The sequence below is a fragment of the Manacus candei genome, unplaced genomic scaffold (genome assembly GCF_025592945.1).
Source record: "Manacus candei isolate 608988 ecotype Guabito, Panama unplaced genomic scaffold, ASM2559294v1 h1tg000065l, whole genome shotgun sequence".
In the NCBI taxonomy this organism is placed as follows: domain Eukaryota; kingdom Metazoa; phylum Chordata; class Aves; order Passeriformes; family Pipridae; genus Manacus; species Manacus candei.
This window is the reverse complement of record NW_026138113.1, coordinates 2,659,356-2,670,764: the sequence shown is the minus strand read 5'-3', so window position 1 is coordinate 2,670,764 and position 11,409 is coordinate 2,659,356. Positions and strand designations below refer to the sequence as shown.

The following is an 11,409-nucleotide window of genomic DNA, read 5'->3' as shown; positions in this document are numbered from 1 at the left end:
ATTCACTTGCTTTGGAACTCTAAAGCTTCTCTGGTAGTATTTTTTGTTACTTTTCTTTCAATAAATACCAGGCTTCTCTGTTTTACTATTCACAATTCACAATGAATGGTCTAGTGCTACAGTAATAATGCCAGTAGTAAATGGTTGTGCAAACCTTGCACACGCTATCACCCACAACCCAGTTTCTCACATCAACCTTGAATTTATCCATCATCCAATTTAATAACTAAATTGCTGAGCATGTATAGCCACATAACTGTGGCTGTACTGTGACAGGAGTGTCTCTGACCTTAACTCATCCATACATTTTTTCACATTCCTCATATTTTGTTTCATTTCATAGTGTACATAAATGCATGTACAAACAGCTCTGGACAGAACTCTAAGTCAGAAGTGAATTAATTCACAAGACAGTAAAAACAGTTTATATTGTTACTTTTAGCATATTATTTTCAGTCTTCAAGGTGTAGCAAAATTAAGATAATGCAAAAGCAGACTCATTGCTTCCTACTGGCTTTTAAAGCGTGGTCCAGTTGCAAAAAAAAAAATAACTAAGCTCTTCTTTAACTCTTAGTTGTCAAAAAATTTAAAATTTTCAGTTCCAAAGCAGTGTTCCCAGAAAAATTAGATGAATGAACATGTGTTTAAAAAGGAAGCACAAAGAGAGCATACTTGAAACATACTTACAAAATTCTGATCTTCCAAAGTAAAAAGTGAATAGAGAATAAAAGCAGGTGACTATTTTTGAACTGCACTTCGTTAAAGTGTTCTCAGGCATCTCCTCAGGACTGGTGCTGTTTGTAGGATAGTACTGGAGACACTGGCAGAACTGATGATACTGGAATTGTAGTCAACACCTGATTCTGGAACAAAAACATCTTAATCCTACCAAACACCCAAAGAAAGATAAGGAGGATGCTGACATACTGGATCCAGGCAAATTTAATAATTTCCCAGAATCCTGGCTGATATTTAAAGAAAGTCAAGGAGTGTTAATGAAGGAGCTTCTGATTGCAATAAGCAAACAAAGGAACTCAGAGGCAGAAAGGCAAAAAATCTGTTAAGATATCAGTTTTTGTAGCAAATGCAAAGCCTCTGAGCCACAGAAACACCTAAAAGCCTTTTACCACAGTAGGTAACAAAAGCTGCAGAGAATATCTGTCCTAGAAAACATTTAAACCAATTCTGGGTAAAGTACCTATTTTGTGCCTGACTCACCAGAAAGCTGTTATTTGTAATAGTCAGGCAGGTAAACAAACCTCATTAAGAAGTATGCTCCATACAGATTCTCTTAAACACAGGCTGGCTCTTATCTGAGAAAATGAGCAAAAACACAATTAACAAAGTATTATTTTGCAAAAAAAAAAAAATCAAGTCTGCTTGCATGTGTAACAGATGTAACTCCTCCACTGTGGGGGTTATTATTATCTTGCATGCATATTTCTAATGATGTGCTTTAGGTCCCAGACTACAGTACCATGCTTTGCTAGTGGCATCCGTGACAGACTGGGACAGCAGGTGCTGCATGAGCAAAGCAAGACTCACTAAGAATATTCACTGAAAATGGCTAAGAAACTGCCTTAAAGGCCTGTTTAGTAAAGCTGAAAAGCAACGTAAGTTCCCAGTAGAGAAAGGCAGAAAGTGGTTAGGCAAGTAGAACCATCTGGAGGAATGGACAAATAGGTATTTCATTAACTCCAGAACTTCAGCATTTGCTTAGCTAACAAAGAAAAAGTTTAGAAACAAATCTAGAAGAAAACAGTTTTCACTTGGCCTGTATGTGAAGGCCTAAATAACGCAACCCAATTATGTCACAGTTTATGCAGTTTTCAAAGGATATAAAATAACTTCCACTGGATAATGAATAGTGGCATTAATGATAAATGGTGTATCTGTTGCTCTTCCTGTCATCCAAACAGGGCTGGGATCTGAAAAGACTGTTGTCACTAAAATGGGGAAAGGAAACATCCAGGTTAAGGGGCTTTTAGGTCTTAATACAGGACCCAAATACCTCACAAAACATCTGCCAGTATGCGAACTACTACTGTCTTGTAGTTCACAGCTGCACATTCAGGCTTACCATTTCTATCCCAGTATGCTGCAATGATGTTTGTTAGATCATAGTCACTTGCAAAAGGACTTGTGCCATTGACCACAGACACCTGTTACAACAAGGAGACACTTTCATTATTTGTCCAGTCTTCGAGACAATAATTCTACTGAGTTTCTTACACAAAATAACCATGCCCTTGAGGGAATGCACATAAAAAACAGACTGAACATCTTGGTACAATAACCTCTTCCCTCTTTTAGCCTAACAATAAAACACCAGTTCCAAAGTTTTAGGGTTCACTCTGTGCAGGACTACAAATAACCAGGGTGTCACCTATGATACCAGAAGGATAAAAGGGGAGGGGAATTGATGGGGAAGGGAAAAACATTTCCTCACATTGTATCTGGTATCCAGTCCACAATGGTTAAGTAATTGCCTCTGGTTCAGTTTCAGGTCTCCATTCATATAGAGCCGAGACCCTGGCACAGGAGAAAAAAACTGAAGAAAAGCCATGCTCTGCATCACAAATGTTGACATTCTCTGAAATAGTGAACACAAGAGAAGAGAATTTAGGCGGGGACTCCCCCCCCACACATTTCTACCTCTTTGTATCTACGAATTTTCTACATGGATTCCATACTTTTCTGACTCCCAAGTTTCAGATCATTATATTGGTCTAAACAAGGGAACACCAAATAAAAACTATTTTTATTTTTTTCATTAAGTGATTTACCTTAGTTATTGCATACAAAGTTCCACAGGAAATTCAATCCAACAGTCTGTGGTTAATGACAGTATTACATGTAAAAAGCAGCAAGATGACTGAACACATTCCTTGTAGACAGACTTTAAAAAACTCAGCAATCAAAATCAAGACTCCTGCTCTGCAATAAGGACCAAATAAAAAAGTTCCTCAGCTCTTATCAACCACTCAACCTGAAGGAAAATTTTCACATTTACAGTGGAATAGAAGTCTTGAATATTGTAACTCTGCGATACTAATCACTGATCTAATACTTCAGCCCAAATTTAGGACTTTTGGGCCTTTATTCTGGGCCTCACAGGTTTAAGAAGTTTTCTACACCACTTGTCTACCTGCAATCAGCAAGTCTCTTGGATAGGCTCAGACTAATCTTCCTAGAAAAAGAACTTCTTGTCTGTGTGGCTGCATCCAACACAGCTCTATATTATTGCTCCTTTCAGATGTATCCATGGGTTCTTTGTGCACTGGAGTTTTACTTGTTGCTTTAGTTATTAATTGCACTGCCACTTGAGATACAACAGTAGCAGAATTGTATTGTCTTGTCTTCCTGTAATACTTTCTTCCTCCTCCCTGTTACAAGATACAGAAGATCCTGGTAGATCATTACCAATGCTTCAAGAGTTGCTAAGGAAGCAAAATATATGGAGTTTTAGGCTGTTGCAACAGCCTGCCTCTCCACCTCAGAAAACTAACTGGTTATGTCAAGACACAGTAGTATGTAAGAATGCACATCCTTCTCCCTACTGCAAGACTCTCAGTTATTTCCTGGTGCCACCCACACTGATACTCACTGTTGTGCATTTCTGTCTTTTATGCTGCACTACAACCCAAGAGAATATAGATCTTAAAAAAAATTTAAAAAAAAATTTCTAACAAAGTGTATCAAAATACGCAAGCTACAGCTAGACTAGGAATGACTCAGCAGAGGAGAAAATTAAATATTTGTTAGTAAAATAAATATTTTAGATAGAAATTTCAAATGTGAAAAGTTTCTTTTCATCCTTTGTATAACCACTACTGGAATATTACACTGGGTCTATACATCACAACAAACATAACTAAAAATGCTCACATAAAGCTGGTAGGAAAAGAGTAGAATCAGCTGAATGCCAAATACATGCTCTGTAGGTTGGAGTGGAAGTTCCAATTCAAAATGCAACTGATCCATTTTGCCATCTTGATTTTTGTCTTCTTCTCTAGTCTAAAATAATATGATTTTTTAAAAATACAGGAATTTCTGTTAGAAAGAAAAACAGAAAAGGTAAAACCCCAGGGGACCTCCACAACTGCAGTATGCACAATCAAAGGAAGCAAATAAGCTGCAGTGTTACGGAAGAAATAAAAAGCTTCTTGACTTGATAGACCAAGAACTAGAGACAAGGAAGAAGCCTGCAATGTAGTCTGTTATACAACATCTCATATGCCCCCCCAGGAAGGGAAAGCTCACTAGACTCTTCAAAGTCTTTTCTGCCCTACACCATTCTGACCACCTCCCCTGCATCCTACAAAGCATGCCTTAGTGCTGGATCTTCTGTCAGATCCTGTGCAAATATGACAGGTGGTCAGGCTTTTGCCTCCTGCCACTGCAGCATGCCTCTTAATGGCCTCTGTACTCCAATTCCTGGCTGTGAGCCAAGGCTTGCTACACCTCCGTGCCACAAACGCCCAGTACCTCAGCTATTTGCAAGCATAGCAGGACTCCTAACAGAGGCAGACATTAAAATAACTGCCACTGTGGAATCCCAGAAGGAACAATGACTGCAAGGCAAAGGCTATGTGCTTTAGGAAGCTCATATATGCTTCCAAAACTAGGGCCTACCTAGTGACCCATGCAAGTTCACATCATGATAAGCCATGTGGCCAGGGGAGGAGAGCACAACTGATTTGAGGGAAGTAAACTGATGTGTTCATGCAAACCACCAGTGGTGCTTAGGGACATGGTTCAGAAACCAGTAGTTTGGTTAATGGTTGGACTTGATGATCGTAAGGGTCTTTTCCAATCTAAGTAATTCTATGATTCAGTAGCACTGAAGAGGGAGTTAAACTGGACTCGTTAAAAATCACTTCTCCCAACTGGATTCTGATGTGAGGCACGAGGTTATGCGTGAAGCTGCTGTTCCTTGAAGGTAGCAGTGCCCACTCACGCCCCGAGCCGGCTGCCCCACTCTGCAGCCCCGCTTCTCGCCGCTGCTGCCGGGCCGCCCCGGGCAGGCCTACCGCCAGGAGCGGGACTCGGAGCCGGTCCTCCTGCAGCCTGTTGAACGCTGGGAACGTGCTCCACGCCAAGAAGCTGCCCGGGCTGGGCCCGATGGTGGCGACGAGGAGAACCTCGTACCGGAACCGCACAGTGGGCTGCTCCAGGTACGTGCTCTGCTTCAGCCAGAAACCTGAGGGCAGAGACAGCACGAGATTTCAGGGCCGAGCCGGGCCCGGCCGAGCCGCGTGGGGTCGAGTGGCGCTCACCGTGGCTCCGGTAGGCCACCAGCAGCGGCGGCACATAGGTGAGCGCGGTGATGAGCAACAGCGCCAGTGCCGCAGCGGAGCAGAGCCCGGCCCGGTAGCGCGTGTAGAGCGCTGGGTGCGAGAACAGCTCCACGCCAGCCATGGCGAGCGCTCCGCTCCCGCCGCGCTCCCGCCGCGCTCCCGCCGCGCACCAGCGCGGACTGACGGGAGCCGCGCCAATCAGCGCCGAGGGGCCGGGCATGCCAGCCAATGAGCGCACAGCGCCGCCCTGGGGCCGCGGGCCGCGTGAGGCGGGACAGCGCCGGCGGCGGGAGGGGCCGCGCGGTCGGGGCACTGCCGGGGCACTACCGGGGCACTGCCGGGGCACTGCCGGGCCGGCCGAGCCCGTGGCGCGGTCCCGAGCGCCCCGGCAGCGCCGTGTGCGGGGCTGACGGCGGCCTCACCACCGGCCGGTGGCTCCGCGCCGGATGCCACAGCCCCGCCCCGCGATCCCCGGCCGGAAGCGCGGCGGGCCGGGCGGTTGCCGGGGAACGGGCGAGCCGGAAGTCCCGCCTGCCGAGCCGCGGCTGTTGTTGTTGTGACAGGGACCGTGACAGCGACAGGCCCGGCACGAGCCCCCGCCCCCCGCACACGGGCCTCGCCGCCGGCTCCGCTTCCCGCCCGCCCGCACCATGAAGTGGATGTTCAAGGAGGACCACGCGCTGGGTAAGGGTGGGCCCGGGCCGGGCGCTGCCCGCCAGCGGCCCCGCCGCCCTCCGTCTGCTGTGTCGCCATCTGCCCCGGTCGGCTCCCCCAGCCGCTCGTCTGTGGGCGGGCAGTCGCTTGCGGCCCTCGCCGAAGGGTGGTGCGATGCCCGGGGACGGCCTCGCCGAAAAGCTGGAGATCCCCTCGGAGGGTGGGGAGGTGGCTGCTATCCTCGCAGGCTCTCGGCCCTGCGGGCGCTGCCCTCTCGGCCTGTGACGCCGGCAGTAGTATTACTGTGCAGTGACTAATTATGAGTTTTGTTCACAGAGCACAGATGTGTCGAGTCGGCAAAAATCCGAGCCAAATACCCCGACCGTGTCCCGGTGAGTAACCGAGCCAGCTTCCTCAGAGTACTTAGAGGCAAAGGCAGATAAGCTGTTTCCATCCTTCACACTCTTTGATCAGTTCCTACCAAGTAAATTCATGTTTCTTCTTGTATCCTTAGGTGTTTTAAAGAAGCCCCAAACACATTTAACTAATCCAATGTTCCCTTTCCTGTCCCAATGTATATTGACAAATAAGCAAGAGTGCCTAACTTTATAAACACTTTCCGGGCATTTTAATGATTTATAAGGGTCCTGATTTCTTCTAATGGCAATTATATCCCAGCAAACATCTTCATTATCTTGAGGATTCATTCTGTGCCTGATCCTAAGAAAGATTATGAATTCTTTAAACCTTGACAATCCTCCATCCTGGATATATGAGTTAGATGATATTCCCTCTTGTATTCCATGCCTATAACCAATCATCATCGTGAATCTCCTCATGCAAACACTGTTTGAAGAGCCAGTACAAGTGGTGAGCCCTCCTTTCTGCATTAATACCTACCATTCTGCTAAATAGTGAATGACCTCTCTTCTTCACTCCACAATCCCTTTTATCATGTTTCAGTCTGTGAAATGACCACACTTCACATCCTTATATAACAGCAAGCAACATGTCCACATTCTCAACTTACTTGCTCATGTGTAAAATGTCCCACATCCCATCTGACCATGGGCCAGTTAGTGCTACTCCTGCCTCACCTCTTGGTGAGTAACTTCTCCATTAGCACAGCCCAGAGAAGAATCTATTCCTGTTGCCTTTCTCTGCTGCTCAGTTGCACCTAATTGTCACAACATTGTCTCCAGTTGCAGTCTGGCAAGCTGATATGATCCTTCCCATCCTCTCCTGCCTAACTGTCCCCTCATATATGGACTGCAGCATCCTTAATGACCATACATCTCCACAGATATCCATTCATCTGCTTCAAGAATATCCTTCTTAACCATAGGGGGAAAAGAAACGTAGAAACTCTCAGTGAGAGACAGAATTACATGCTGCTGTATCAGGAATGGACAACAAGGTGAATGTAGATACAGGAATTAAATCTCAAATTGCAGTGTAGTGCTTTGTTTGGACAGGTCCATGTTTTCTGCTTGATGATTCAGATTGAGCCATGTACCTTTCATAAAATAGTTGGTACCAGTTTAATAGTTAAAAGTGTTTTTTGAACAATGTTTTAAGGGGAACACAGAGCTAAGGAATGGAGACACTGGAACCTCTTGTAAAACTGATTTCCCCACCTGCTGCATTTTTCCTTCAAGAACTAGCCTGTATGGAGCAGTAAGCATCAGGTCTTTATCACAAATAATGCTTAATTCTCCTTTCCCCTGTGTCTGCTGCTTTTTGTTTCACTTTGTTTGTGGCCATCTTGCTCTTTCCTTCCTGTAGTCTATTCCTGATTTCCTAAGGTATGATGAAAGATGTTCTAATGTCAGTTCAGCATAATTCAAAGGTGGCCTCACCAGTACCAGTACAGGATCACCTCTCAGTACTTTGCCTAATGCAGTGCAGGATGCCATTAGCCTTATTTGCTGCCAGGGCACACTGCTAGCTTATTTTCAACTTTGGGTCCACATTGCAATGGTTTCTTGTCGTCAGTGTACAAAGTTAAATGACACATGTAATTCCCTGTCATGGGTTTCTTTTGGGCATAATGCAGCTTTTTACCTCATGACTGTCAGCCTCAGATACAGGAAGTTTTGAGCCATTGTGTGTATGAATGTAGGTTTCAGTGTAGCCGTAAAATCAGGTTTTATGGTACTGAGCCAGTTCTACCTCTCATTTGGTTGCAGTCAAGAACCTCTTTGTTCCTCCCCTCTGCTCGCTGTTGCCAGCCTGTGCCAGCAAGAGATTTACCCAAGCTGTCTGTTCATGCCAGTCCTGACCTTCACACTTGCACTTCACAGGTCATAGTGGAGAAGGTCTCAGGATCTCAGATTGTTGATATTGACAAGAGGAAGTACTTAGTTCCATCTGACATCACCGTGGCCCAGTTCATGTGGATCATCAGGAAGAGGATTCAACTGCCATCTGAGAAAGCAATATTCCTCTTTGTAGACAAGACTGTCCCACAATCCAGGTGAGAGGCTATTCATGTAGTATTCAGAACCATTTCAGCAAACCTGTGCATATCAGAGGGTCAGTAACACCATTCTTTGAGGCTCATTTGGTGGTTTTAGGAGGTGTTTGGTTACATCTTCATATCATTGTGAAAGGGTTTTTCCTTATGAGTTTGATAAACATCTTATTTTTTGAGCCAGGCTTAAAGGAAAGGTGACTGAAAACTATATTATAATTTACTTCCATGGCAAAAGGGTGAGCTTTGCAGTTATGATATCCTTGGCTGAGTGCAAGAACACATACATCATCAATCTCAAAAAAATTATTCTTCTCAATGTAACAAAAAAAAGGTGCACATTAAATATTTAATAGCAAATGTCATAAATTATTCTAAAAAACCAATAACTCTTCAGCTTACAGAGAAATTAAGATGTTACAGACTAATTGCTGTTACTTTTTTTAAAAGTTAATTATTTTCATCTATAAACAAAAAAATGCACAACTGCTATAGAAAGGCTTTCCACATTGCTTTTATATAGGAGTAAGTTTCACTGTTGTCTGCTACATACAGAATATAGCAGAAGCAGCTACTACAGCTGCTTTCTACAGGAGATTTTTTAACATTTGAAGAAATAGTAAGTCATGTTGTTACATGGCTTAGATGTAATAATATTCTTATTACTTACTTTTTGTAACAGTAACAGTCCCTCCAGGTAACCTGTCCAGACTCAGGAACATTTTTTATTTACTCTATGATACACAGTAGGGAGAACCATGACAACCATCTTTTTCTACTTGTTTTAAGAGTAATAGGAATGCCTGTATGTCATCTTCATAACAGGACTGTAGAACTGCTAGGAACAGGACAGACAGACACATTGTCTCACATCACACGTTCACTATGAGGTGTCACATCTCAACTGGAAAAAAAGGGCCTTGAACCTTCAATATCAATGTAAAAATGATAATTTTTTAACAGATCAAATATCCTGTTCATGGCTCTGCTCATCTCATAGGCTGAGTTTATTACATAAACTGGATGAGGAGAGGAGGATGTCAAGGGTTAGTGATCTATCTGCTACTCACCAGTTCTCTTCCATTTCAAGCACTGCCTCCACATCCTCCCAACTCCTCTCTTGGGTAGAATGACATGGTGGTTTTCCCTGTTGCTCCCATCCGCTCTCCACCTTTCAGTTCATGAGTCTTTTCTCAGTCTTGGGAAGCTGGAGAAAGGTGAGCTGAGGAGGAACCATTTGTGCACCTGACTGATGTCAACTGCCTGTTCCATCTGTAGGTAAATGGTTGCAGCAGTTGTACTGGCCAAGTGATTGCTTGGGTTTCTTTTTGGTTTCAGAATACAGACATTGCCCTAAAGACCACAACTGCTAGGACTGTGAAGGGCCACATGTGTATTAAGTTTAAGAAATTTTTTATTTGATCAAACGTTCAAAACCTCAGCCACTGAAAAAGCATTAGTTTCCAACTAAATTGTAATTTACTGCCCACATATATTGGTACCAGCACTATTTGAAGTCATCACTTTTTGACAATTTAGAAAACAAAGCTTTTGCCCCCCAAAACAACCTGGACCTCAAAGAAACAGTCCAAAAAAGAGACTGGCTGAACATTCAGAACTATACCTGGTGGAGGGAGGAATGAGGTTGCTCACACAAGAAGCAAGACGTTAATGCAGCTGCATTCAAGTACTGTCAGGCCATTAATCCTGGTATTAGTCACAGCATCTAATGCACGATTCAGAACCTGAAATACATTCAGTGATTTATTTCCAATAAAATAAGGAAGCGTTCTGACAAATGTGTTTGTGAAGAATTATCAAAAATTTACTGTGCAGAGAGCCCAGGCTCATTTCGCTAACTCAAGAGTCAACTGCTTTTCATATATCCTCATTTTTGCATTTTAATTTATATACAGATTTATAAGTTTTAGCTTTTATTACTCCTTGTTTATGCAAGGTTCTAACTGTTAATATTTGCAACTGTCATGAGCTAAGCAAACCATTTCTCTTTTTTTCCCCTTGAAGCTTAACTATGGGACAACTTTATGAGAAGGAAAAGGATGAGGATGGATTCTTATATGTTGCCTACAGTGGAGAGAACACATTTGGTTTCTGAATGGTGGGTCTTGGATACTATACCATCCTGCTGTGTATCTTGTAAATAGCTGATCATTTTCTGTTCGGATGTCCACAGAAGTTCCTTCTATATACATGCATTTGTAACTGGATTTATTTCTTAATATATTGATAGATCTTGTTTTATTAGACTGTTAAATTATAAAAAAAAGTTTTGTTGGTTTTGTGCTTTTTTGGTTTTTTCTCATGGCTATGAATTCCCAGAGCCTCACTTCTTCAGAGGATACATTTGATGACATTGATAAAATAATAAAGCAAAGTAGTTGGGCTACTAAAACATGAAGAGAAGAACACACATTTATTCTGTTTTGAGGTGTTAGTTTAAGAAAAATAAAACCAATAAATTAGTATTGGGAACACTGGATTTGCTAGCTTCTCCTAAGCAGGACCAAGATGCTGATCGTGTTGAATTGAGCCAGTATGTTCCTCTTTCTCAATTAACAAACAAGTACAATAAAAATTCCTGTCACAAACAGGCAGTGCTGTCATTTCTTTACCTTAATTTTGTCCTGAAAGTTGCACATCCCATTTACTAGATCCTATACAGCTTCTTATATTGCTTACTAGACGCTGAACAGCTTCTCAGACTGTAGTGTGGCTGATGATGCAAGGAAGAAACAAGGAGCTCTTTGTAGGTTCCAAAACCAAGAACTTCAGATCTACTTCATCTCATCAGGAAAAGCTATGCTGGCCCACAGGCTATCAGTGGATGAGTAAATACCATGGACTTTGGAGAACAGGACCCAGGTGTCAAAAGCACAGCATGTAAGGGAAGGGCACCTAGGTGAAGGAATTATACAAATAGGAGACCTAGAGATCTGAAGAAGTGGAAGGTATAATTCTTAC

General features: G+C 43.2%; 2 protein-coding genes across 2 annotated transcripts; one reads left to right on the top strand and one right to left on the bottom strand.

The window, feature by feature from the left end:
- Positions 1–202: 202 nt before the first annotated feature.
- TMEM231 (transmembrane protein 231) lies at positions 203–5,467 on the bottom strand. Its single transcript, XM_051805667.1, has 7 exons — positions 5,280–5,467; positions 5,034–5,203; positions 3,889–4,017; positions 2,450–2,593; positions 2,081–2,162; positions 1,841–1,946; positions 203–972 (listed from the first exon to the last, which is right to left on the bottom strand). The coding sequence occupies exons 1-7, from the start codon at positions 5,419–5,421 to the stop codon at positions 783–785; spliced, it is 963 nt and encodes a 320-aa protein (XP_051661627.1). The 5' UTR covers positions 5,422–5,467; the 3' UTR covers positions 203–782.
- Positions 5,468–5,672: 205 nt separating this feature from the next.
- On the top strand, positions 5,673–11,031 carry GABARAPL2 (GABA type A receptor associated protein like 2). The gene is made up of 4 exons (XM_051805692.1): positions 5,673–5,984; positions 6,291–6,346; positions 8,258–8,430; positions 10,453–11,031. The coding sequence occupies exons 1-4, from the start codon at positions 5,951–5,953 to the stop codon at positions 10,541–10,543; spliced, it is 354 nt and encodes a 117-aa protein (XP_051661652.1). The 5' UTR covers positions 5,673–5,950; the 3' UTR covers positions 10,544–11,031.
- The last annotated feature ends 378 nt before the right edge of the window (positions 11,032–11,409 follow it).